We start from the raw sequence: 27,369 nt of genomic DNA, 5'->3' as shown, positions 1-27,369 counted from the left end.
GGTTTCCAGCCCGGCAGGAGGATCCGCCCCCGCCTCCGCCCAAGGAACGCTCCCCTCTCCGCAGCCCCCTCCCCGGGACCCGCCCTCAGAGTCTCCGCCCAGCTCGACTCCTGCCTCAGCCGCTCTTGCCTCCCCTCCAGCCTTGCCTTCTCCCAGGGGACCTGGCGCAAAGCTTCCACCCCAATTTCTATGCCAAAGGGAGAGTTATTGGCGGTCCCAGCCCCGTCTGCTGCCGCCTCTCCCCACGGCCCCAAGGGAGCTGGCTCCCGCGGCGGGTCTCAGATCGGGTGGATCCGGGTGGGATCGGGGTGGAGAGCGGGGGCCGGGCCGGAGTTTCCCAGAACTACCCCACAGACCGACAGTCGGGAGACTCGAGCCCACGGCGGGAGCGCGGCGCAGACACACGCCCGGCGGGCACTCGCGATTCACAGACAGGAGCGCAGACTCTGCTCCCCTCCCCCGAACACACCCCCTCCTCTTCCCCCAACTCCTCACCGCACGCCCCCCGCGCCCCCGCCCCGCGCTCCACCTTTCCCCTGGCTCCTCCCTTGACGCCCGCGAGCACCCTCCCTCGCAGCCCGAGTGCCCTTCCTCCCTGCCTCCTCTCCCTCCTCCACCCCTTCCCCCACACTCCTCCCTTCCCTGCCCCCTCTTCCCTTCCCCCGTTCCTTAGCTCCCACTTTCCATCACCTACTCCGGCCGACGTCCCTGCAGACCTTCACCTGCCCGCCTAACCCCGCTGTGCGCCTCCCGCGACCCAACTCCAGGTCACCCTTGCCCCCTACCCCCCCCCCCGGGTGCCCCACTGCTCCCCTCCCGCTTCCTCGCTCCCCTCCCCCTCGAGGGCGCCGCTTCCCCGCTCCTGCTCCCTGCGCGTCTTTTCCTCTCCCCTCCCCGCGAAGTTTCGGGGCTGTCAGTCTGTCAGTCTTTCGGGCGGTCCGCACCCGAGGCGGTCCGCGCCTGCAGGCAGCGGGCGCCATCGCTAGCGGAGCCGGCCGGGCAGGAGGCCGGGGCGCCGGGGTCCCGGCAGCAGCGGGGAGACCCGGCCGGCAGCCCGCCAGGTCCGGGCGGTGGAGGCGCCCAGCGGCAGGCGGCTCCGCCCGCTTCCCCTTGCACACCGACACTTGTCACTGCCCGCTCCGCGCAGGTGACAGCCCCGGGGGCGGGGGCGCGGAGAGCGCAGGAGGGGGTGGAGTGGGGTGGAGGGGAAGGAAGGGCTGGGGAGGGGCAAGGGCTGGAGGAGGGGGTGCTGGGCTGGAGGGTCAAGGTGGTCGAGAGGAGAAGGGAGATGGGGGAGCTGGAGGGGCCGGCGGAGTCCGGTGGGACGGGGATGGGAGGCTCCCGAGGGGAGGGAGTGGGAGTCTGAGGGGAGGAGCGGGAGTGTGGGAGGGGGCCGCGGGGGAAGGGAGGAAGAACCCGGCGCGGGGATCGGGCCGGTTGGGAGGGGCGGGAGAGAAGGGCTGACAGGTGAGCCCGGAGCCGGGGAGGGGGCCGGGACGCGGAGTGAGGCTCTGGGGGGCGGGCGGAGGCGCGGAGGTGGGACGGGAGGGGTCTGGTCGGGAGGTAAACTTGGGAGGGGTGAGGAGAAGTCAGTGGGGAGCAGGAATGGGGAAGGGAGCCGCTGAGAGGGAGGAGGGAAGCGGAGGTGTGCTGGGAGGCAGGGGTGGGGAGGGCAGGGCCGGTGACGGGGTCCGGAGTGGGCGGTAAGCCTCAGCCCCGCAGGCTTGGGGGGCAGGGGACAAGGGGGAGCAAGGGAGCGGACTGGAAGGGGAGGGGAAGAGCGGTTCTGGGGACTGGGGACCGGGAGCGAAGGAAAGCGAGAGCCTGCAGGGGAGGCAGAGGGGGAAGGGAGACAGGGGCCTCGGAGGGAAGGAGAGCTGCAGGAGGGAGGGAGGGAGGGAGGAGGGTGGTGTGGGGAGAGGGGAGGAGGGCTGGGAGAGGGGAGGAGGGAGGGAACTGAGGTGAAGAGAGGGAAGGAGAAGGAAGGGAAACCGGAGTGGGGGAGGAGAGCGAGAGGGAGGGGTGGCGGAGGGCGGTGTTGGGGAGGAAGGAAAAGAGGAGGGAAAGGAAGGGAGAGGGTGTGCAGCCGGGGAGGGGGATGGAGCTGGGAGGGAAGGGAGAGGGGAGGGGGAGGGGAGCGCTGCCGCCGAGACTGCCCACAGCGGAGGGTCAGCGGGCGGTGGCTGGGGACCGGAGGGCGCCGGGAGGGGTTGGCCCGGCTGGCTGCGGGCAGGGGAGGAGCCGGGGGCGGGGCAGGGGGCGGAGCGGGGGAGCCAGCCAGATTCGGTGGGGAGAGAGGGCGGAAGGCAGAGGGAGCGGGAGAAGGGAGGGGCAGAGGGAAGGCTGCCAGAGAGATTGGGGGGAGGGGAGTCTGCTGGGGGAGGGGCAGGGAACTCGCTGGAGGAGGAGCAGGGCAGGGGGCTCGAGGACGGGGTGTCCCTGCCTGGGGAAGTCCCGCGGGGAGGGACGTTGATTTTGAGGTAGGGTTTCGGGGAGAGGAAGCAAGAGCCATTTCCTGCCTTCAGCGAGGACCGTCCTGGGAGGGCTCCCCCACCAGTTGCCCAATAGTGACACTCACGTCCGCCCCTCGCTGGCTCCTATTTCACCAGCTCCTGCAGTGACAGCTGGTGGGCCTAGGAGATGAAGTTCCCCACTCCCCACCCTGGTCTCCCACCCTCCGCACTCGCCCCACAGAATCGATTGATTCCTGACACCCCCTGGCAAAGCACTGGGGGTTGGGGAGCGCTGATGGCCTGGGGCTGGCTCTGAGACCTGCCAGGTAGCGAGTGTGGCTGATTTCCAGAGCGGACCCTAGCTTGCAGAAATGGCTTCAAGGCCTTCTCCTTGGGCCACCCTCAAAGATCTCTTTGCTTTCTGAAAGCTGCCTTCCCATTGCCCTCACCTGTACCTGAGGACATCCCCTTTGGAGCTCCTGGGGAGAGGCTGGACAGAGCTAGGACCCAGGTGGAAGCTGTCGTGAGAAGAATCTGAACAAGGATGCATTTTCTCCTTAGGGTCTGTGGCCCTGTCCCCAGGAGGAGGTCCCCTGGGTTGCCATGAGAGAGACTTTCGAAGCCCTCAGCTCCCTGGGTGAGCCAGCAGAACTGAAGGAACCTGGGGTGGGGGGTGGCAGGAAGTAGGAGGATTCAGGGGCATGCTAGGCCTGCTGCTCCCCTGCACCAGAGGGTGTTTTTGAATGGCTGCCCATGTTGGAGGTTATGCTAGACTGTATGTGCACATGCATACTCACAGAGCACTAGGGTATTTAAATCTATCCTCTCTCCCATCGTCTGTCCTTGACTCACGCAAAGGGGCTGAGGTTGATATCTGGCCAGGGGAGCCTGGCTGTCCCCTGTCCATCCTGGCTAGAGACCCTTCCTTCCTGAGCAAGTTGGGGAAAGCCCCTTGGGTGGGCTGGGACAGGGAAGAGCCCCCACCTTTGATCACCTGTTCTCAACTGATGCTTTACTTGGACCCATCCTTCTGCCTGTGACAGGATTCTCTGTGGGACAGCTGAAGATGGCCCCCCAAAGTGAGCCTGGGGAAGGGTCCCATAATGCCCAGGAGCAGATGTCCCCTCCCAGGGAAGAGAGAGCCCTGGGCACGTGCAAGGGTAAGTAAGTGGAGACTATGGACGGTGGCTCAGGGCGGAGTGTTCCTTCCTTTCTTCATCAAGTATTTATTGAGCACCTACTAAGTGCCACATGCTCTTCTAGACATTTGGAAAACCTCAGTGACCAGCTAGACAAAGATCCCTGCCTTCCAGGAGCTTCACCCTAGTGAGGGCAGAGAGTTAACAAAAAAATAAATGGAAAAATAAGTGCCCTTAGAAACAGTGTTAGAAGAGGATGTGTGCTATGGGGGATAACACAGGGTAAGGGGCCTGAGACAGCTGCAGGTGGGGGTGGGCAGGTTGTCGGATTAAATAGGGTAGTGGGAGTAGGCCTCATTAGGAAGTTAAGATTTGAGCAAGATTTGAGAGAGGTGGCAGAGGTGACTAAGCAGATATGGGAAGATACCTAAGGAAGGGGTGGGCTTGGCTTTTTGACATCCTGATCTTCTCCAGTGATTTGCCTTGGAACTGGGGTCTATCTGGTGGCTGGGAGGTCCCCACCCTCCTCCTAGGAGCCTGGCATAAGCCTCAGGGCAGTGACCCCTCCTTGCTTCCATTATCTTACACACACATATTCCAGAAACTCCTCACAGCTGTGGCTCTTGCAGCTGCCTGGCTTGAAGGAGCCTGAGGCTGCCCTGGGGCAGCAAGGAATTCAGTCCATGCAGGTATGATGAGGGCTGGCACTGGGGTTTCAAACACCCCTGCTTCCTAGCACCAGTGTGGACCTCTGTCCATCTGTGATGTCTGCGGAGTCCTTGAGATATCCTGTTCTCCGCCAGGGCACGAGGCCCCCAGAGTGGAGGAAGGCGCCCACACTGAACAGGCTGAGGCTGCCTGCAGAGGAGGCCAGGCGCGCACACCACAGAAGTCTGAGCTCATGGGCTCCTGCCCAGGTGAGTCTTCCCGTCTCTCCATTCCACCAGGGGGCCAGGCGGAGGGAACCGGGGCCCTGCAAGCTCCAGAGCTGCTGTTTCATGAGGCAGCCACTCCAGAACTTCCAACTCAAGATGAGTGAGGCCCTGGCTCCTTTCTGCTGTAGAGCAGCAGCACCCAGAGGGAATTCTGAATCCATAGACAACAGGAATCAGAAAGGCTGGTCACCAAGAGAAACACACCTTCACCTCAACATCCTCTAGAAGTCTAACTTCCCTTCCTGTCTCCCCCAGTCTACGGAATACTTGTTGATTGCTTGAATTATGGTTCCCAGGAAGACATATGGCATCCATCAACCTTTTTATTATCTATCCTCAGACATGCTCCCTCCCCCACATATCCACTGATCTCGGTGGTACCCATATGCTCCAAATCTGTTGTATTGACTCATCTCCCCTATACCCAGGGCGATTAGGCAGTTGATTCTCTGTCCACAAATCCTGTTCATCACTTTCTTCCACTACCGCCAGCCTTATCATCTTTTGCCTGAGTGATGTCATTTATTCCACAGGGATTTATTTAGTGCCTTTACGAGGTCCAGGCTGTGTGAGACAGAGTGGAAAGAGATGGGCTCTAAACTGACACAGACCTGGTTTGAATCCTTGCCCCACATTTACTAACTGAGTGATCTTGGATGGGCTTCCTCACTTCCAGGAGCCTCAGTTTGTTCACCCGTAAACAGGGATACGAGTAACTCCATGGTCATTGTGAAGGTTTCTGACAGTGTATATACAGTGCATTACCTATAGTTGGCACTCAATAAATGGTGGCAATCCTCATTTTCATTAGACACATAAAGAAGTAGAACAAAAGATGTCTGCCCTCCAGAAGCTAAAATCCAGTTGATGACACTAATATGAACTAGAATAAAGAGTTAAAAGAACAAATAACAATAAAGCGGTGTCACTAGTAAGTGTAAAAGTGTTAACAGTAAGTGCTATACGTGTTTATATAAGAGATCCTCATGCATTGGATTTGTAAAAGATTTTGTTGATTTGTGCTGCATTTTGAGAGAGGTCTAGACCTCGGCTCTGATGAGGGTGGGGTGGAGGATGGGAAAACATTGGAGGCTGAGAAGAGACTTTGAAGCAGGAATGTTGACGTATGACTGTCACCAGCTTGGCTGAAGTGAATGGTTTATGCCTGGGAGCAGTAAGAAAGTTGGACTAGGTTGGGGCGAGCCTCAGATACAGCTAGAACTTACTTTATCCTGTAAATAATAGGGAGCTATTGATGGCTCTTGAGTAGAACAGTGGCACAATTAAAATGAAAGCAATATCCCAGTAGAATAAATAGTTGTTTGGAACTGATGAGTCGGTAAAAGAAACTGGGAATAAATCTAATTGTGACAGTCCATGTGTAATGTAACCAAGGCTCAGGCTATTACAGACTGAGAGCCAGACAGGAACTCAGATCATCCGGTTCAATGGTTCTCAAACAAGAATCACTTTGGGAGCTTTAAAGAAAGAGACCAGATTCATGCGTGCTGCTGCTGTAGATGGATTTTGTAAAAGTTCCCCAGGAGATTATGACCTGGCACCAGGTTAGGAACCGTGAATTAATTCAACCCCTACACCTAAGAAAACTAACAAATTTAGCTCAAAGAGGTAAGTTACCTAAGGTCACACTGCTGGTTAGTGGCAGAGGAAAACCAAAGTGGACATTCCGGGTCTGGGCCCTGAGCTCCTTCCTCTTGGCTGGGCCATTGCAGTGCCCAGGAAGGGCAGAGGTCCAGCGGAACACGGCTCAAACCTGCTCCCCTGGGGGCCTCCCTGTTCCTAGAGGTTGGCGCCATTCACTGGCTCCCCAAGTCCTGTAAACTCAATCCTCCTCTTCTTACCTGAGATTGTCTGCCTGGCTGTAGAAGCAAGAGTAAAGGAGGAGCGGCAGGGGGGGCCTTGGAGAGACAACAGGGAGGAAGACAAAGGTACGCTGTAGCCACCAGGGGTGAGTTCTGAGAGTAAGGGAAGCTCAAAGGTGAGAGTCAAGGCTCCGAGGTTCCAAAGCCAGCGATTGGGAGAAGGAGGCTGTAGCCCTAATGCCACAGTCAGCGGGGTAGGTCTGGGAAGGTCAGGTGTTTGGTGATAAGCCTGCTGAGCTGCAGCCAATTTGCAGGACACAGCGGGGAGCTGGAGATGAGGGACTGTGGTTCCAGAAAGGAGCCCCCTGGACAGGAAGATGTGGGGCGGCCACCGTGGGCATATGAACCCAGAGCGCAGCCTGAGGACTGCACCTTGAGCAACATTCGTATTCAGGGGGCGCAAGAGTAAGTGGAGCCTCCTACAGAGTCAGGGAAGGCGCTCCTTAGCGACACGCAAGCCTGGAGAGGGGCTCAGCGGCGTCCCAGGCTGCAGAGAGGGAAGGAGGAAGACTGGGCGGTGATCCTGGATTTGGTCATTCCAGTAGAGCGCAGAGAGCAGAAGCCAGACTGCGGGCCTCCAGGAAGTGGTGGTCGTATTGGCAACAACAACAACAACAAAAAGCTGCATAAATAAACGTGGGGCTTAATAGACTTGTCTTGTTTTGACTTTTCAGGGGACGAGTGGATGATTCGGAAGGTGAAGGTGGAGGAGGAGGATCAGGAGGCAGAAGAGGAGGTCGAATGGCCCCAGCATCTGTCATTACTCCCCGGCCCTTTTCCCGCGCCTGACCTGGGGCCTCTCGCCGCCGCATATAAGCTGGAGCCGGGCGCCCCAGGGTCATTGGGTGGGCTCGCCCTGGCGGGGTGGGCCCCGGCCGCGGAGAAGCCCTATGGCTGCGGGGAGTGCGAGCGGCGGTTCCGGGACCAGCTGACCTTGCGGCTGCACCAGAGGCTGCACCGCGGCGAGGGCCCCTGCGCCTGCCCGGACTGCGGCCGCAGCTTCACGCAGCGCGCGCACATGCTGATGCACCAGCGCAGCCACCGCGGCGAGCGGCCCTTCCCGTGCTCCGAGTGCGACAAGCGCTTCAGCAAGAAGGCCCACCTGACCCGCCACCTGCGCACGCACACCGGCGAGAGGCCCTACCCGTGCGCAGAGTGCGGCAAGCGCTTCAGCCAGAAGATACACCTGGGCTCGCACCAGAAGACGCACACGGGCGAGCGACCCTTCCCCTGCACTGAGTGCGAGAAGCGCTTTCGCAAAAAGACGCACCTGATCCGTCACCAGCGCATCCACACGGGCGAGAGGCCCTATCAGTGCGCGCAGTGCGCACGCAGCTTCACGCACAAGCAGCACTTGGTGCGGCACCAAAGGGTGCACGAGGCGGCCGGCCGCACCCCGCCCTCTCCCGACGCGCCCGCCTCGCCGGGTTCCCCTGCCCCGTCTCCCACCCCCTCCTCTCCCGGGCCTAAGCCTTTCGCCTGCTCCGACTGCGGCCTGAGCTTCGGCTGGAAGAAGAACCTCGCTACGCACCAGCGTCTGCATCGCAGCGAGGGGCGCCCCTTCGGTTGCGATGAGTGCGCACTGGGCGTCACCGTAGACCCCGCCGCTGCCGAGCCCTTGGCCTGCATGCCCCGAAGCACACCGGCACCCCAGGGCGCTCCCGCAAGCGAGCGGTCCTTCTTCTGCCCGGACTGCGGGCGCGGCTTCGCCCACGGGCAGCACCTGGCGCGGCACCGGCGGGTGCACACCGGCGAACGACCCTTCGCCTGTGCGCAGTGTGGCCGCCGCTTCGGCTCGCGGCCCAATCTAGTTGCCCATGCCAGGGCCCACAGCGGCGCCAGGCCTTTCGCCTGTGCGCAGTGCGGCCGCCGCTTCAGCCGCAAGTCGCACCTGGGCCGCCACCAGGCGGTGCACACGGGCAGTCGGCCCCACGCTTGCGCCGTCTGTGCCCGCAGCTTCAGCTCCAAAACCAACCTGGTCCGCCACCAGGCCATCCACACGGGCTCCCGTCCCTTTCCCTGCCCGCAGTGTGGCAAGAGCTTCAGCCGCAAGACTCATCTGCTGCGGCACCAGCGCATCCATGGCGAGGCCGCCCACCCCGCCTCCGATGCTGACCTCGCGGCCCCCGCCTGGCCCACTCCCCCCGAGGTGGGGGCGCCCCCGCTCTTCTTCTGAGCCTCGTTCTCATCAGGACCCTTCCTTGGCCCACTGGTTCGAGAGACCCATGCCCGAGATCTGGGCGGTAGAGGACGGTGGCCTGGACTGCTCCCGGAAGGCCTAGGCCCCTGCTGGCCATTTTCCTTACCTCTCAATCTTGGGGAGAAGTCCGGAAAGGATAACGAGCTAACGAGCTTTGACATTCTATGACAGAGACAAGGCTAAGAGTGAATCTTTGCTGGGAACAGTTCAGGCCTGAGTCCTTGGAAGACTCCCACCCAGAGACCCCTTAAGAAAGCAGACATTTCCCAGACCGCCCCTGGCCAAGGACTGACTGAGTCAGGAACCTCTACAGGGGGAGGGAAAGAATGCTTATCTGTGTACTTAAGTATCATTAAAATTACAGTCTGAAGGTTCTGGGGCTGTTAAGTGAGTTGGGGGAGGGAACCCCTGAATCTTCTCCTCCACTCTCCCACCTTAAATCCACATACAGACGGCTCTCCCTTCCTATCCTGGGTGAGTTAAATTTAGCCAGCTGCTAGGAATCGGTTCCACCAAATCAAAATATAACACAGCTAATTGCCAAACCACTACCCTGCTCCATGCTCCCTGCTCCTAGCTCAGAAATTTGACAAGGAAGAAACTAGCATGTATTTCTCATGTGAGGTATTGAAGGCTAGAACTGTAGAGAATGCGAAGAGAGGGGCAGGATGCCCTTTGGCCATCCCCCTGGAGATGGGCGGAGGGCCACCTGAAACTCTAGTGCTCTGCCTCGGCAGCTCTTCCAAGGGGATCTCGGAGCAGCAGCCCCCTGCCATCCTGCCTGGAAGGAGGTTGATGGCAGATGAAGATTCCATCCCATCACACTTTCCAATAAGTTCTGTCTTGATGACGGTGCTTGATGCAGATGTCTCTGTGGCTGCGGTTCCCCAGTCTAGGCAGGTAGGAGAGCTGGGCAGGCTGGCTGGCTGGCAGTGAAGTGGAGGGGTAGGATGATGGGGAACATGTTGGACTTGGCATGAGAAGTCTTGGCTTTGACCCTTCCTCCGCAAAATTGTAGGACTTGGAGCAGAGCATTCATTTTCCTGGGCCTCTGCTTTCTCATTACAATAAGATTGTTGATGTTGACGAGGGCTGAGGCCCTTTCTAATTCTAGCATCAGGATCACCAAAAAGAACCCTAGCAAGCATTTACGGGGTGCCTACTATGTGCAAAGCACTGCACTAGGCAATGGGAAACAATAGTGAGCAAGGCAGACAGGATCCTCCCCTCAGAGATCTTATAGGAAACATGGGAAGTGCTGGGAAAGGGCGAGCACAGAGGGCTTTTGGAGTGCACAGTGTGGGCATCCAAAATCTAGGAAAGGTCAAGGGAGGTTCGCAGGATGAGGACACCTCTGAAGCAAGGTCTGAAGAATGGGCATGAGTAGCCGGATCAGAGAGGACAGTGTTCGCAGAGGCCCAAAGTCCAGTGCAGCTGAAGCGTAGAGTGAGAGGGCATGAGATGCCCAAGAAGTAGCCCAAGAGCTAGAAGGGGCAGGTTAGGAAAGCCTTTAGCATGTATGAAGGAGTTTAGACTCTATCCAAGGGCAGTGGGAAGCCGTGGGAGGGTTTGGGCAGGGCAGGAACAGGATCATGTTTTCACCGATGTATTTTAGAAAGATGACTGGCTGCCTGTGGAGGACGGGCTGGCTGGAGGGGGTGAGACTGGAGGACTGCACATCAGCCCAGGTGACAGGTAGTGGTGACCGTGGACCGTGGTTGTGTCAGAGGTGAGGGAGAGAAGTAATAGATTCAAGAGACATTTAATAGGCAGCTGGTACAGGACTTGTTGACCAAGGTGGAGAGGGAGATGGAGGAATTGATGATGTTGGCCCGATTTCTGCTTGAGTGACTGACTACCTGACAGTGGCCTTCCCCTGAGAGGGGCAACATGGGAGCAGCAGTTTTGTGCTGGGGAGCAGTCTGGGATCTGCTGAGTTGGTGTGACCAGTAGGAAGCGGAGCTCAGAAGAGGATCTGAGCTGGAGATAGATGGATCTGAGAACCATCACAAGTTTCTGAAGCTATGGGAGAGTGGACCATCTCCCCCAAGAAGTGAGTGTGGAGTGAGCAGAGAGGGGCCTGGGACAGAACCCCGTGGAACGCTGACTTTCAGGGGGTAGTGTAGAGAGAAGCGGGGTGAGAGAGTGGGAGAGCGGGGTGCCAGAGAATGGAAAGGAAAACCCCAAGAGGCAAGAAAGGAGCCGAGGGAAGACAATATTTCAGGAAAGAGGAAGAAGTCAACAGCTGAAGGCTGTCGAGCCATCATGGAAGCGAAGAACGTCCAAATCCTCTGGATTTTATGGCAAGATCATCGGCGACCTTGGTGAGAGCAGCTTCGGGGCAGCTGAGGCGGATTCAGATTGCAATGAGAGTCACAAAGGCAGAGTGCCAGAGAAGGTGGTAGAAAATGAGACCAGGACTCAGGTGAGCGGCTGGCATTGGCTAGAACGCCTCTCTCACTGTAAGGTGCGGAGAGGAGGAAGAGGTGGGCGTGAATGCAGGAGATTTTAGGTTTCTTGTCCAAGAATGAGTAGGGGATCCCAGGTGAATGTGGTGGTGTGGCCATAAACAGAAGCTGTTGTGTTTGGCCCCAGCAGCATTTTAAATACCTGGAAATTTCACATGAAAATCTGGACTTCAGCTTCTCTTGTGAAAAGCTGGAAGATCTGGCAACTGGTGGCTGGGGCTGAGCAGAAGTTGGCCTCTTCAGAGTAACGGACAGGAGCCGCAGTGCCCACAGCCCTCGCCACTCCCCATTGGGTGCACGCTCTGAAGTTGCCTACTGGCCTCTTAGGCACTGAGCTTTATTCAGCTAAACTTTTAAATTCAAACACATGAAAGCAACATTTATGTTGGTTATACCAATGTTTATATTTCTCTAAACACTCTGGAATTCTTGTGTAAGAACAGCTTTTAGGTCCTGCAGTGTATTTGGTGAGACCTACCATGTGTGAGACATTTCCAGGATTTCACATTCTCTTGAATCTTTTTGATGAGGTGTATATTTGTCCTTTCAGCTCGTTTGCAAATAGTCAAAAGTCGTTTCGTGTCAAGCCTGTTGGTAATCAAAACAGAAGATGGTGCTAAGCAATGCAGTGAGTCTGCAGTGAAGGACTGGGGTTTCTGAGAGCTGATCCTGGGGAGGAGTTCAAGACTCCAACAGTGGTGGTCTCACTGAAATCAACATATACCCCCATCCCCCCACCCCCCACCACCCCAGGTGTGAGCCGCCCCAGGGATGACTATCTCGGTAAAGCATCAACCTTTTTACCCTCTGAGAGGTAAAGCACAAATTCACTGTTTATACATATAGAAAAGAAATCTTTATTAATTAGTTAGAATTTATTTATTTTTTCCCAATTTTGTTCCAAAAAAAGATTGACTGTAGCCAGTGGGTCTAGAGTACCCAGTACGTGCCAGTGTGTACCAGCCACGTGACTAATACAGAGGTGTTTGACCCAGGTCACGTGCCCATCAGGAGCTTATGATGTGACTGGAGATGAGATATGAATGTCCAAGAAACAGGACATCTGTGGCCCTAGAGACCTGGGAGAACAGAGAAAGCTCTGTGGAAGACATGTGCCTGAGCACGGAGCTGAGAGGAGACACGGTTTGGATTTGTGGATTGCTGAGGGAAGAATGAGTAGAGAGGACGGCTCAAACGCCCCCTTCTCCCCACACACCTGCCCCTCAATGCCCACTGCAGCCCTGCCCTGTTCCTCAGATCCTCTTCTCTCAATGTTCGTCCATCCCCAGCTGGTGGCCCCTGCTCCTTTCCTAATCTCAATGGAACCTGTGCTTCTTGATCTTTTTTTTAATGTGGCAAAATATATAGAATATGATGCTTACCATTTTAACCATTTTTAAGTATATAATTCAGTGGCATTAAGTACATTCGCAATGTTGTATGAACATCACCAATATATTTCCAGAACCTTTTCATCATCCCAAACAGAAACTCTGATTCCAATCATTTTCATGTAGTGGTGCATTAGACAAGGATACTATTAGGGTCAGTGAGGAGGGCAGCTCGAGGCCTGCGGTGATGGCCTGGGGGCTGTCCTAGAGCCCTGCCTGGCTGTCCTGGTAGCTGGGAGAATGAGCTCCCAACAAGTTAGAAAATGCTTTTCCCTCCCACAGACTCAAATTCTTGCATGTGAGGGAGATGGAGGCCAAATTCACTAATCACTAAAGAAAAGGCTATCCAGCCAGTTTCCCTGAATGGTAATGGTTCAACGGAGATGAGGAACACTATGGAGGCCTGAACGCCCTGGGCGTCCACCTAGTCTTTCCTCATGGCTTAGACTTCATTAGAGTCCTTGGTCCTCTGTATTCCAGCTCCACTCCATCTCAAAAGGGTGAGCTGGGGGACAGCTATCTCGTTGCTATCATTTTCCAGAATTTTCGGTGGCCGTGGACTCGGATGATCTGTACACGTAAAAGCTAGAGTCTGGCAAACACTTTCCCTCCTCCTAGTCCTTTTACTGGGCTCCCACCTCCTTCCTATCCCAGTCTTCTAACTCCAACTCATCTAAAGACCCAAGACTCAGGAGATCTTAGATGGAACCCAGCCCCACAGCCGTTCTGTGATGACCGTCGTCGGGGAGGAGGTGAAGAAAGACGAAGAACCACGCTGCCCTCCCACATCAGAGCACAGTCGTGAACAGAAGACAGCGCCTCTTGCCTGCTTGGGACTCGCAGACCATCCCCACGGCTCAGCTGGTTCCTTCGAGCAAGAACACCAATGAATAGGCACCCGATGCACCGCCGCACTCCGTTCCTGAGTTGTTTCCGTCTCTGCACTTTGAGCAGGAGGGGAAATGGTCAGTGAAGGAGCCAGTCTGGCATGTTCTACATAAACCAAATGGCCAGTGTACTTTGTATCAGAAGATATTCAGATGCTCAGAAGGCTCCTATTTTCCATCTAGGTAACGCCATGCTTGGGAAACTAAACTAGTGATAAAGAGGATGTTTGGCAGCGATGGAATGAGCAACATGAAGTGGGTAAACTTATGAGATACTTATCCAGGCTGTAGTGAAGTCTGCCTAGCACACGATTAGTAAGACAAGGAACCTTCCCTGTGGCCTGACCTCGTGTACCCCCTCCCTCTCTGTCTGCAGGGTTGGACAATGAGACCTGCCCAATCCCTGCAAATCTTGGATCAGAAAGGTTCCGTGTGTCCCCCAGGCTCGGCTGATTCGGCAGGCAGGAGACTCGGGCATTTCATTCGTTCACCCATTAAGGTTGGCTGAGCTTTAAAGTCTACCCAGCCTTGTGCAAACGCGGGGAACTGAACGAAAGATCTTGCCCCCTTGGCGTTTAGAGTCCGGACATTAGACAAGCAGCTGGTCTCTTCGGGGCCCTGAATTCTGGGTGCTCTAGGAGACTCCTACAAGAAGGAAAAGCCAAGGTCCCTGACTCACAAAACTGAACTTGTATCTCACCTCCGCCCCATCTCAAAAAGTTGAGCTGGGGGACAGCTATCTCATTGCTATCGTTTTCTAGAATTTTTGGCGGTCATGGGTGCAGGTGATCTGTATACATAAGAGCAAGGGGTAGAAGGCTTAAGTTTCATGAAACACCTAGACCATCACATGTGGTGGTATGGCTATTCCTCAGAATGTAGGTGCTGGAGGAGTTCAGAACAAGGGGAGGGTGTGAGCTGTAGCAGTCAGGGATGGCTTTGCAAGGAGGACAGTCGTTGAAGGATGCTAGGGGCTGGAACAGACAAAGAGGAGACGGGAGAACCGGGAACAATGCAAGACGACATATAATTAAGCCCTTAACTGTGCAATCAGGTGAGTGCCACAGGAGGTCAGGTATTTGCAACACTAAGTTTGAGATGAGAAGGGGTTATGTAGCTCCATGTCAGTGGGGAGAAAACCTACCTCTCTAGGGCACCCCACTCCAGTTCCTCTGCTGGCGGGGCATGGAATAATCCAGACTCCCCTCTTCCTCAGCACTTCATAGAGCTGGCTCCTGTGCCACCCCTCCCTGTGTCAGCCACTCCAAAGAAACCACTGAGGGACAGGGCAGGCAGTGTGAGAGAGGTTTGTCATTATTACCATTAAAAATAATGGAAGCAGGGCTGGCCCGGTGGCCCAAGCGGTTAAGTGCACACCCTCCGCTGCGGTGGCCCTGGGTGCTCCGGTTCGGATCCCGGGTGTGCACCGACGTACTGCTTGTTAAGCCATGCTGTGGTGGCGTCCCATATAAAGTAGAGGAAGATGGGCATGGATGTTAGCTCAGGGCCAGTCTTCCTCAGCAAAAAAGAGGAGGATTGGCACTGGATGTTAGCTCAGGGCTGGTCATCCTCACAAAAAAAAAAAAAAAAAAAAAGGAAGCTAATATTTACCTAATATTTGCTATGTGCCATGCCCCAACCTGAGTTCTTTACATATAAATTAATAGAGCCAGTCTTCACAATAACCACCATTATTATCCTCATTTTATCGATGAGGAAACTGAGGCACAGAGCAATTAAGTCATTTGAACAAGGTCATTCCTTCATTCAGTGAACATGCATTGAGTACCTGCTGTGTGTCTGGCACTGTTAGATGCTGGAAAGGATAATAATAGTCATAAACTAAAACGTCTTGACCACTTACTTTGCACTAAGTACTCTACAAATTAAGGGTTTACAAGTGTTGCTCAATTTTTCTCACCACTACCCTGTGAATGGGCATCATGGTCCTTGGTTTAGTTTATCTGATGAGGTAAGAGGCTCAGAGAGTCTGAGTAACTTATACACAGTCACACAGCAGTCTGTGTTGAAAGCAACCCAGTGGTTTGATTCTAGAGCCTCTGCTTTAAAAAAAGGATTATTATTTTTAATAATGTTGGATGAGGCCTAACATTCTGGATGTTTCTGCGAGGGTGTCTTTGAATGAGGTTAACATTTTAAATTAGTGGACTTTGAGTAAATCAAGTTGCCCTCCATAACATGGGTGGGCCTCATCCAACCAGTTGAAGGCCTGAATAGAACCAAGACTGACCTCCCCTGAATAAGAGGCAATTCAGCCAGCAGATAGTTTTCAGACAGCAGCATTAGCTCTTCTCCAGGGTCTCCAGCCTGCTGGCCCACCCTGCAGATTTTGGACCTGCCAGCCTCCACAATCACGTGAGCCAAAGCCTTATGATAAATATATATGTATACACATCCTATCGGTTCTGTTTCTCTGGAGAACCCTGACTGATACATCTTGCAAAACTGAAACTCTGTACCTGTTGAACAATAACTCCCCATTCACACCACACCCACTCAGTCCCTGGCACCCACCATTCTACTTTCCGTCTTTATGAATCTGACTACTCTAGCTGCCTTACATGAGTGGAATCATACAGTATGTGTCTTTTTGTGACTGACTTATTTCCCTTAGCACAGTGTCCTCAAGATTCATCCATGTTGTAGCATGTGACAGGATTTGCTTCCTTCTTTTGAAGCTGAATAATATTCCATTGTATGGATAGACCACATTTTGTTATCTATTCATCCGTCAATGGACACTTGGGTTGCTTCCACCTTTTGGCTATTGTAAATAATGCTGCTATGAACATGGGTGTGCAAGTATCGCTTAGTATCCCTGCTTTCAATTCTTTGGGGTATACATCCACAAGTGGAATTGCTGGATCATCTGGTAATTCTATTTTTAAATTTTTGAGGAACCGCCGCACTATTTTCCACAGCAGCGGCACCATTTTACATTCCCATTAGCAGTGCACACAGGTTCCAATTTCTCTACACCCTCACCAACATTTGCTGTTTTCTGGTTTTTGGTAGTAGCCCTCCTAATGGGTGTGAGGTGGTATCTCATGGTAGGTTTGGTTTGCATTTCCACAGAGCCTGTACTTGGAAACACCAAACTCTGCTGCCTCCTTACAGAGAGGACCCTCACATTCCTGGTCTTCAGGGTACTCAGTGGGTGGATCTAGTGGTCAGCGTGCAAGAGAAGTATATGAAGGGTCATGGGACAGAATGAGAAGCAATGAATTACCCCTGAGAGGTTGGGAGGCGTCTCTGAGGACCGGAGGTCACTTGCCGAGACCACGCATCCTTGGACTAGGCTCTTGGCCAGTGGGGCAGTGTGGTCACCTTCACTCCCGAGTTAATGCACTGTCTCCTGCCTCAGCGCCCAAGACAGCAAGCCACATTTCCAGGTGGCAGACACCTGAGAAAAAGCATGAAACAACTGAAAGTGAGCTTGGGTATCTGTTGCAAAATGTTGTCTTTCCAGAAGCGACTGTGAATTATGGAGCCACCCTGAGGCAGGGATATGGAGCCCGTGTTGACGGGTGGCTGTCAGCTGCAGTTTGAAATAGTTGGGAATTGTTGTGCGGGATGAAGTGGAGTTTCCCAGTAAACACGTACTGTGACATCCTGAAGAGAAGCAAGGGAGAGGTGCTGGTGTCCAAGCAAGTGACTCACGGGAGAGGGGACAGAGCAGACAGGTGGCTCTGAGGGAATGTGAGGAAGGAAGTGTGTTGGGGGAACCGCAGGATGTGCTCACGGAACAGGTGGGAAGGAATCTGGGCCCAGAGCCTGTGTGTCACATGCTGCAGTGACACGCCCAGCTGCCCGTCTCCAGGCCCCTGTACCTGAGAACCGCCCAGGAACTGCGTGCCCTGCCCGCCTCCCTTGCACACACACGGGGGAGGGCTGGAGGCGCCGGTCTGTGCTGCAGGACTCCTTCACCACACCCCCTGTGTCATTGCCTAGGGCGGCCTTAACACAGCACCACAAACCGGGGGCTTAATACAGCAGAAATGTGTTGTCTCCCAGTTCTGGAGGCCAGAAGTCCAAGATCAAGGTGTAGGCAGGGCCGTGCCCCCACTGAAGGCTCTTGGGGAGGATCTATTCCAGGCCTGTCTCCCAGCTTCTGGTGTTGTCGGCAATCCTTGCTGTTCCCTGATGCGTAGATGCGTCACTCCAGTCTCTGCCTCCATCCTCATGTGGCCTCCTCGCGGTGGGTGTCTGTCTCTTCCCCACTTCTTCTAAGGACCCCATCATATTGGATTAGGACCCACCCTAATGACCTCATCTTAACTTGATTATATATGCAAAGACCCAATTTCCAAATAAGGTCACTTTCACAGGTACTGGGGGTTAGGACTTCAACAAATCTCTTTAGGGGACACAATTTAACCCATAACAGAGACCCTCACTGAGATACTGTGCCAAAGCTGGAGGAGGAGACACTGAAATGCAGGCTCCCAGGGTGGGGAGGGGATGCGCCAGCTGGATGGATGAAGGAAGGGGCTGGGCAGCCCAGCTCTGATCAGATGCGGCAGCGGTGGACCTGGGGTCTCCGGCGCTTACGTTCCCCAGAGCTCTCACACTTCCATGGGATAGGCTGGGAAACTGGCTCTGGAGATGTATCGTGGCGTTCCACAAAGCCAAAAGATAATAACAAAAATCTTACTTCGTGTTCCTTTATTCTACAAGTGATTTTTAAATTTATGTTTTCTTGATTCTATAACAGTAAAATAGCTTTGACATGACGGTAAACAGAGAAACATCACAGATGACTTTTAGGAGCCTGTAGGAGCCGCTGAGCTATCTGCCACCAAACACGACTGTTTTGTTTGGTGTTTCTATAAAACTCTGTGTGCGCGTGTGTGTGGGTGCACCCGTTTCAGGGCTTATTTGTGACGAGACAGAAGACGGAGGAGCCCCACGGGGATGCTGCTGCCTCTGAGGAGCCAGCAGGTGTGAAGGGGAGCTTGTGGGGAGGAGGTCAGAGAGACGGACTGAGGTGGGGGTGGAGGCAATTACCCCTGCAGATGATGCTTTGGGGCAGCATCTTGAGGGAGAGAGGATGGGCAGACTGGAGCGGGGTGGGGCGGGTGAGCCTGCTCAGAGGACAGGCTGGTCTCCAATAGCGAAACATTTTTCTGACCCTGGGACTCAAGAAGCAGTGGTGGGGAGGAAAGGGGTGCTGGGGGTCCTCAAGACAGAGGCCTTGCCATCAGACAGGGCTTGACAGAGGCATTTAGGAAACAGATTTTCCTGACCCCTGACAGAGGACAGAGCTTCAGGGCTGGGAGAAGGTCAGCCTCAGGGCAGGGCCATTCTTGGTCAATACCAGGACATGCGTTCACGTCCTGGGCTTACGTAACGTCATTATGTAACATCATTAGGGGCATCACAAATTGGATTCTGTTTCAGGCTCCACAGAAGCCAGGATGGGCTCCCCTCCAGCCCAGTGAGGCAGTTACTTCGTAGCTCAGAGTCCCCTTTCTCTTGTTGGGATTTCTCCTCTCAAAGTTTTCCCTAGAGAGATTTCAGGACACCCTTGTGCCCCAGCTCTGTCCCAGAAGGGCTGTAATTCTCTCCGAGGGGGCTGAGTCCTCAGGACCCTTTCCTCCAGAACGATGGGCCTCGTGTCCATAGCACACTTATACTTTCCTGATGCATGTTCCGCGCTGCACTTGCTCCTTACTGCACCGTCCACCCAGGTCCAGGCTTGTGGACCACCTGGACTATCGATATCTTCTCCTATCAGGTCTGGCCTCCAGCTTCTCTCGCTTTCCAATTTATCCTCTGACTGGTAGTCTGGTCTTTCTCTTAGCTTGTTATTCCCCAGCTTAGAAACTTCCGTTCATTTCCTGTAACTTAAAGGCATCTCTCAGTTGGAATCTCTGCACTCCATAGCAGTCGGTGCATTGTCTTATGTCTGCTGTGGAGGTGTCCATCTCCCTCTGTGGGTTGTGAGCTTCCCTGGCACCCAGCCTGGCACCCATGGCCCAGCTGGCACTCATAAGCCTTTGTGGTTTTAATTGAAAGCCTTTTGCAGTTGGTCCAACGAACCTTTTCAACTTATTTCCCACACCTCCTGGTACACACCCTCCCTCACCCCTGACAGAGCTTGTTCTCGTCTCCCTACCAAGCCCAGTCTTTCCCACCTCCCCACCTCCCTCCTTGGTTTCCCCAACATGAAGCGCCCATCCACCTGACTTCCCAGATGGAGGCCCCTCCGCAGGAATCTGGTGCTGCTGTTTGCCACTTTGTCAGATGCCATCTTCAGGCTCTTGTGTCTCCATATACCTAAGACTTACTGAGGGCTTATCATGACCTAGGCTCTTGTAATTCTCTGAAGTCCCCTTTGATAGGGGATGATTGTCCTCATTTCCCAGGTTAAGCCATTATGGGTGTGAGAGCCTCGTCTCCTCCAGCCAATGGGAGCAACTCGGGGACAGGCATCATGTTTACTGTCTGGATTCCCAGGACCCGACACCTGTGTGTGCTCACTGCGTGCTGTTGAACTGTGTTGTTGGAAGAGGAGCCTTTAGAAGGCCCACCTGTCTCGAAGTCCCTCCCCACCTGAGGAGCCTTAGTGCCTAGAATCCACCTTTTCAGAGTCACAGCTTAGGGCTAAGACGCACTAACAGCCAAAGCACAAAACCTGGAGAGATCATAAATATTTGTTCAGCAATCCATTTTTCCCTTGGCTGCACGGATGCTTAAAGCTAAATTTACTGTTTGATGCAACCATCTGAGTTAGCTGTCTGTATGTTCACACACCTTACGTCTCCCCTATTCAACAGCCTTATTGTAACATATGTCCTTCATTGGGGGTCCTCCAGATGCTCAACATATACATGATTTGATGAGAAGACAGCCACACAGACTCAGGAGGACGAGAGTACCACAGCTTGGGAGAGGGTACAGAGAAGGAAAGCAAGAATATTAGTGGGGTGGGGGAGGAAGGCAGGAATTTTCTAGACCAGCGGTCCCTAACTTTCTGTGCATGACCAAGTACATTGTTAAGATGTATTAGGTTCTCCCTAGAAAAATATGCATAGAAACAATAGTGTGCATATAATTTCAGAGAGTACATGGAGCCCCCACCCCCCCGGCCCGCAAACCCATCCGTGGGCCTCATGGTCCCTGGAGCTGGCTTAAGAACCTCTGCTCTCTGACCAGTTTTAACCCTCATCCCTCACAGGAGAGAACAGAGACCTAGAGAAGGAGCAGTTCCCATGGGGACTGAAGGGTAGGAAGGAGGGAAAGATGAAATTCACGGTTCTGCCCGGGCAGCCCCTGCTAGCAGGTGCCCCGTTCTCCTTGTGACCTGGGCCTGAGCTGCTGCTACCCCAGGAGGGGCCTAAAGGCACTTTGGGAACCTCTGTGGAGCCAGAGGAAGCAACCCAGCTCTGCATCCCCTTCTCGTTTAGCAGCCTTGGGAGGGTGGGGTATTCAAACCCACAACTAAGTGGGTTGAGGGTCTGGGATCAGATCAGGATTCACAATTAGCCAGAAGGACCCCTCCCCTTGCCTCTGAACCCAGACCAAAGCCCACCCACCTGGCTGGGCCTGGAGGTGGGAGAGCGCCCTGGGAGGGCCTACCTGGGTTGGAAGTAGAAAGCCCGGGGCTTCTGCCCTGGGATCCCATGAGTTATCCCCCTGTGTGGAACAGTCTGACTGGGGGCTTTGCCTCTCACAGCTGCCACGTGGCCTGCATACTCCTGTGTCCCATCTGGCTTTGCTGTGCTTTGTTTCAGGAAGGAAAGAAAGCAGCGATGGCTTCCACCTCGCCCCCACTTCTATTTCCAGTCAAGGTGACAGGCTTCTCCTCCCCTCCTGGGGCCAGTGCTAGTCACAATCCATCAGGGTTTAGAGAACATTCTTCTGAGCTTTCAACAGCTCTGTGAGGTGATTGCTGGGGAACTACTGCTGAGCAGGACAAGGGAGATGCCCCAAAACGCAAGTGACCATCTGAAGTCAGGTAGGTACTGAGGCGCCTGAGAACACCTCGGGGAGCAATTGAGTACCTGTGCAGTGTCACTGCAGGGATCTGCATTTGCAAGTGTAACTGGTTAATTAAATGAGCTGGACTGGGTACATGGTGATCAAGGAGCTACTTTGTTTCTTCCATCATCACATTCAAACCCATTCTGTCAGATCCCTCTTCTCCACTGTACCAAATTTCCATTATTGTGCAAAAAATCACTCCAAAATCAAGTGGCTGAAAACAACCACCATTTGTTTGCTTACAGTTCTGTGGGTTAGCAATTTGGGCCCGGCCCAGTGGACTGGTTTTTGGCTAGTCTCGCCTGGGGTCTTTCATGCAGTTACAGAAATTTTTGTGGCTTTGGGGCCCCATGAGGCCTGGATGGTCCAAGATCACCCCAATCCCGTGTCTGGTGGTTGGTGCTGATTATTGGCGAGGCTCTCCTCCTCCAGGAGGCCGCCCTGGGTTTCCTAACAGGGCAGCTCTGTATTCCAACAGGCGGGAACAGATTCTGTAAAGACTCCAAAACATGCACAATGTCACTTCTGCCACATTCCCTTGATCAAATCAAGTCACAAGGCCAGCCCAAGCTCAAGAGGTGGGAAAACACCCCACCAAGTCACATGGCAAAGTAGCGAGCGGAGGGACGGGGTGGGAGGGGTTGGGGCCACCTTTGTGGACAATCCACAGCACCCGCTTCTGGACCGTGTACCAGGAGGATCCTAATATGTCCTGAGAGTTTGAATAGTCTCATTTTCAGTTATTAAAAAGTCTGGACTAACCCCAAACTTGAATATCTCATCCACGTTGACGATCCTCCCCATTCCATTCAGGGCTGATCTATATATCTGGTAGACTGATGGAAAAGCGGCCCAGGTCTCAATGTTTCTCCACCTTGTCCTTCCCCTCTTCCTCCTCACTCCCTGTGCCCCATTTGGCCCTTCTGGGGGATGGCAGGGTGGAGGGGAGGAGAAAAGATCTCATTTGGTGGGCATTGTCATCATCCTGCACGGGTGGCATCTGTGTGGCAGGATGCTGCTAGATACTGACTTCTCCCATGGGGTGCTTGCTGAGTTCTTCTGAGTCACTTGCCCCCTGTGTGGGGCCACGTGAGGCTGCAGTGTCCCCCGATGAAGGCAATGCACCCTCTGGACGGCCACCCTTCTGCTTCTGCTCCACTGATACGCCCCGAACAATTGCTTTCCCTCGGGGTGTCCTTCTTCTCTGCGGACCTGCTTTCTTGCTTCCTCATTCCCGTGGCACAGTCAGGGTGGCTTTCCACAGTTTCCACATGGACCAGTTACCAATGTAGTCACTCAAACAATTGACTTTCTCGGTTCCAAATTCCTGGGATTTGATTGGCTAAGCCAAAGTCAGATTTATCCCGGATTTGATCACCTGTGACCAGGGGGATGGGTTCACATGGTTTTAATTCGAGTGTCATGTCCCATCCTGATTTATGAGAGAAATGGGAGTTTCCAGGAAAAGGGGTGGTCATTGGCTCCCAGGCTGGAAAGACAAGCCCAAGAGGCATCCGCCGCAGTGGGCAGTGTAACTAGAACCAGCCCTATGTTGACAACTCTTATCCTGGGAGTTCCTAGTGGACAATCAGGTTTATTAATTATGAAATCATTAGTGATTACTAGAAAGCTGCTTCAGTAGAGTGGTGGGAGCAAAAATTAGATTGCAAGTGGTTGAGGGCAGGTTGGCGTGAGGCAGTGGAGGCAAGCTGTAGAGACTACTTGGAACAGACACTCATTTTTTACTTATCCAGTGTAGCTGTTCTTCTGGGAAATGCTTCCCCCTTATTGTTCCTGCTTCAGCAATGTGGCCGGATCTAGCTGCCATGTTCTTCATGGTCCTGTCCCTGGCACTAGCCGATTGGTCCAGGTGAGAAGCCAACCCCAGGTAGGCCAGTTGGAACCCTTCCCCGGGACATGGAACTTTGTATCAAGAGTGTGTTGCCTCTTGGGCAACAAAGGCCACACAAGTCAAACTTGCAAGGCTTCATAGGCTATATTCCTTATCACATGGACAAGGCTGGTCTTCAGGGAAGGAGAATAGAGCTGACCACAGAGAAAAGCAGGAAGGAGAGATGGAGGGAATTTTGGTATCAGATGAACCATAGATTCTTGACATTCCTGAGGCCAAATTGTAGCTCTGCCTTTCTGTGGCAACCATGGAGATGCACCACTTGGATTTCCCTTCCAAACCCAGCACCATTCTGCTGTGAGTACAATGCACTGTCAGCATGCAGCTGTTGATGCCTTCAGGATCCACCTCAACTTGTGAGCCGAAACCAAGCTCTTCCCAGGAAGACCCCAGCCGGTGAGAGTGCACAGCCGGGTACTCAGGCCTGGCCATTTCTGCCCAGTGTGGATTTCTGCTTCAGAGTTCCCTAGGGGTTGGCTGAGACCGTGCCTCACAGTCTGAGGTTCTACCTGCAGGATTCTGCTTCCTCCCACTTTCCTTTCAGAGGTGTCACATCCGCATCATGCGTACATATGTTTTCTCCCCTTTTTGTCTTTCACAGGAATTAACTCCCAATATGTCTCTTACCCCTCTATCTACCTGCTTCCAAAAGGGCCCATCTGACACACCTTCCTGCAAATTCAATGAGCCAATACTTTTCCCTTTTCATCTTTGTTAGTTAAGTTGGGCTTCTGAACTTGCAACCAAAAGAATCCTGACATTCCATTCTTTGCTTACACAAATAGTATTAAAAACATGAAGTAAGCCCCCCAGCCCCCTGCCCAGAGCTCCTTCCCCTCCTGGTATCCCCTATTCCTCTCCCACCGACAGAGGACCCAGCTGGCCTGGTTTCCCATTGAATGAGATGCTCTCCTGGACCCTGGCTTGTCCCCACAGGCTGAAGGAGGCTGGAGCCCAGAGTCCTACCCCATCAGCAGCAGTGGCAGCAGCAGCAGGAGCTGTGGTCCAGACGGTCCATTTTTGTGATGTTCAGTGGAAGATAAAAGTACAGATTCATGATAAAACCCAGCCACCCCACCCCCATACCCCTTGGCCACTGATTCTTAGAAGATGGAGGCCTGCCCCTTCCCATTGCTTGAGATGGAACAGCAAGGGAGGAGCCTAAGAGGCCCCCTGCTCAGTAGGAGCTCAGTCAAGCACAGGCCTCCAGGCAGAGTCTGACCCTTGCAAATTTCCAGCTGGGGTCAAGGTTATTAACAGTCCACCTTGCCCAATACCCAGGTACTGCCTGTCCCCAGCGAGGCCTTACTCAAAGCATCATTGCATTCCTGACTGCTAAAGGAGAAGAAAGTGGTAGTGGTAGGCCCTACAAGCTCATCCTCGTCAGCTCGCCCTCCAAAACCATCCTCCAAACCAAACCAACAAGGATGCCACAGGGCAGAAGTGATAACTGGGATCCTGAAGCCAAAGGCTGCAGCTAAGGATGTGACTTTTCCTGGACCACCTGGAACCTGTCCAGGCAAATGTGGGAGAGCTGTGCTGAGGTGAGGCAGCCTGCCCTCTTGACTTGGAAAGGTGAGCTCTGATGGACTGGGCTCCAGCAGCATCAAGCAAGAAATGGAAGAGAAGGAGAATCTTCCCTGGAGTGGGGCACTTGAAGGAGGAGGAGACCCCTGGCAGGACTGCGTCCAAGAGGACGCTGCACTCCTATGTGGATATGATTCAATTTGCCTTCAGTACGGAGAGGAACCTTGTGACTCAGACATCCAGACATGGATCAGAAAACACTTCCCCTGCTTTAGCACAGTGCCAGATCAGACTGAAAGAATTCCATCTGCCACAACCTTTTTCCCCATGACATGTTTTTAGAGAAATACCTGCCAGTGGCGGGGTCTTCTTTTGGACCATCTGCTTCAATGCCAATGGCTGCTTCGTGTTGCCCCAGGTGTTTGAATGGCAGAAATGACCCTTTTCAGAATTTTTCAGGAAGATGGACTCCCTGTGGTTGCTACTGGTATCGCATGTTAGCTCCTCCCTGGGCCCACTTCATTCCTGTGAAGAGGCCCCGGGGTGGCAGCCCTCAGTGAAGGCCTGACTTCTCCTGGCAGCTTCACTCAAGAGCTCAGAGTTTATCCATCACAGCAAGAGAGTTCATGAGCCTCAGAGTGATCCTAGCTGATGAAGGGATGGCCCCTCTCCCTGCTTCAGGGCTGGTAAAGAGCAGAGACCCCTGCTAGGAGAAATCCAGCCTCGGGGTCCAATACCATGCTTATGGAGGCCCATGAGCTTGGAGTGTCAACTTGGAAAGGTGGATCTCCCCATTCCCAGCTTTCAAAAGAGAATCAGCCCACCCCTGGGAGGAGTTGTCCCACCTTCTCATTCCAAGGACCAAGATCTCCTACACTGGGCTAAAGTCCCCAGCCCGGTGGTCTCTGAAATCCTGACGATTTAGCAGAGAGACTAGGAGATAAGTCAGGGCCAGTGGAAGCAGATCCTGCTGCCTCCCTGCCTGAAAGAGCCTCAACTACAATTCTTGGGGGCCCAGCACCTCCAGATAAGACCTCAGAGCCCACCTCCAAGCTTGGCTTCTCCCAGCGGGAGGAAGGATCCTTTAAGACATCCATTAAGGAGATGTCCAAGAAGCTGCCCGTCTCCATCCCAAGCAAAGCCACCTCCCCTGTGATCCCAAACTCCTAGGGTTCGTACCCCAGCCCAAGTGGTGGGGGTTGGCTGGATTTCTGCCCAGTATGAACTCCAGAGTGCCTCTGGGTTCCTGCCCGACTCCCTGGGCTGATGGGCCTCAGCACTGCCCCATTGAAGTGATCTCCTCTTTGACTCAACCCATGAGCTCCTCAGTAGAGAGCCCTTGACCTTGCTTCTAACCCCTTTGACCAAGGCTGGGACTAGGGCAAGGGAAGCAGGTTGCCAGGGCATAAAATTTAAGGAGTCATAGTCTCAGGGCCTTGCAGGTGATGTGTCCCAGCCCTGCCTTCAGCAGCTGTTCCTATCATACCTGAAAATCCCAAAACCAGGCTACCCTGAGCTACAGGTTTCCAGCCCTAAAGCTAGCCATTCCCTAACAGAATTCAGGTTCTGGACATGATAAGTAAGTTTCATCAAAACCCTGGGGCAGCTGCTTACCCGGCTGGAGGAGGACTGTGGTAACAGCAGCTGGTGCCCGCTCACTCCTGAACTGCAGTAGAGGCCTGGCCTCCCCTGGCGGCGCACACCGCTCATGACTCGGAGCACTTGTGTGGCGGGGTGGTCCTAGGACGCTCTGCGAGAACAGCATCCAGGAGATAGGTCTGCTCCTTTTAGTGTCACCTTTCCCAACTGTGCCAAGACAACAGTCATGCCTGAGCCACCCCTGGACCTCAGCAAGCAGTAAGACCCTGTTCCTGCCTGTGGGCTCCCTAGGAGGTTCTGGTTCCTCCGCCCTCCCTTCCAGGAACCGAAGGACAGAAACAACCAAACAAAGGTGAAGAGTCAGGGGCACTCACTGCCTCTCACCCACTCTGCTCCCAGACAGTGGCCCTTGTAAATAGAGCATAGTCTCCAATGCATCCTTTAATGGAAATGGATTTTCTTAGATCATTATCTAGGGACTGCCACAAGGTGATGAGGTGACGGGGTTGGTTTGCTTCTGCACTGTACTTTTAGATTCTGTAAGAGGGGAGGACCTACAGGGCACAGTTTCTTCCAGGTCCAAGGTACCTGGTTCAGGGTGTAGGCACCCAGGCAGGGATCTGCTGGCCAGTGTCCCTCTTACTGTTCCCCTGTCCTCCCCATGTTTCCACGTCAGCCTTCCTGCAAGAAGACATCCTGGTAAAAGGTCTCTCATGGATGGGGTCGAGAGTTGAATTCGGGTGGGAGTGGGAGGTGGACACTTCTGAAGCCAAAGCGTGCGTCCTCTGGTGTGCCTGATCAGATGTGTCATCAGGCCAGGGAGGTTAGCAGTGACAGAACTTGGCCGGAGGCTTGAGGAGGCTGAGAGCACCCCAGACCTGCCCCCTAGCTTTGCAAAGAGCCGCCCGAGGTCCTAGCTGACCGCGTGCCCAGGGGCCAGCCCAGGAATGCTGCTGTGACTCTCTGCC

The 27,369-nt window shown here is 54.2% G+C and overlaps 2 protein-coding genes and 1 pseudogene across 6 annotated transcripts in view; 2 read left to right on the top strand and 1 right to left on the bottom strand.

Annotated features, from left to right (window-relative positions):
- LOC101392177 (SCO-spondin) overlaps window positions 1–980 on the bottom strand; it is a 57,121-nt gene extending 56,141 nt beyond the window's left edge. Inside the window, 1 exon segment of the mRNA XM_087434669.1 lies at window positions 945–980. Within this exon segment, the coding sequence (XP_087290795.1) occupies window positions 945–980 (36 nt within the window).
- On the top strand, window positions 180–8,978 carry ZNF467 (zinc finger protein 467). 5 transcript variants are annotated; one of them, XM_087432551.1, is made up of 5 exons: window positions 180–767; window positions 3,015–3,090; window positions 3,497–3,613; window positions 4,396–4,509; window positions 7,085–8,978. In XM_087432551.1, exons 2-5 carry the CDS (start codon window positions 3,057–3,059, stop codon window positions 8,584–8,586), a joined length of 1,767 nt encoding a protein of 588 aa, XP_087288677.1. In that variant the 5' UTR covers window positions 180–767; window positions 3,015–3,056; the 3' UTR covers window positions 8,587–8,978. The 5 variants fall into 5 exon arrangements, with proteins under 5 accessions (XP_087288677.1, XP_087288667.1, XP_087288682.1 ...); XM_087432541.1 differs by having other exon boundaries at window positions 180–1,147; XM_087432556.1 differs by lacking the exon at window positions 180–767 and adding an exon at window positions 1,258–1,319.
- A 16,287-nt stretch (window positions 8,979–25,265) lies between these two features.
- LOC147918331 (forkhead box protein M1 pseudogene) lies at window positions 25,266–25,972 on the top strand (annotated as a pseudogene).
- Window positions 25,973–27,369: the final 1,397 nt, after the last annotated feature.

This window comes from Ceratotherium simum, chromosome 1, assembly GCF_057802395.1.
Source record: "Ceratotherium simum simum isolate JZ-2026a chromosome 1, ASM5780239v1, whole genome shotgun sequence".
Taxonomy (NCBI): domain Eukaryota; kingdom Metazoa; phylum Chordata; class Mammalia; order Perissodactyla; family Rhinocerotidae; genus Ceratotherium; species Ceratotherium simum.
The sequence above is the reverse complement of the archived record's forward strand: the minus strand, read 5'-3'. Positions and strand labels throughout refer to the sequence as shown.

What these genes read in the sequence shown, in the direction of transcription:
- ZNF467 (XM_087432551.1), top strand. Translation starts at nt 3,057, where the DNA reads ATGAGAGAGACTTTCGAAGCCCTCAGCTCCCTGG. An exon ending in CGAAGCCCTCAGCTCCCTGG is followed by an intron (nt 3,091 to 3,496) that starts GTGAGCCAGCAG and finishes TGCCTGTGACAG; the next exon opens with GATTCTCTGTGGGACAGCTG. An exon ending in GCTCATGGGCTCCTGCCCAG is followed by an intron (nt 4,510 to 7,084) that starts GTGAGTCTTCCC and finishes TTGACTTTTCAG; the next exon opens with GGGACGAGTGGATGATTCGG.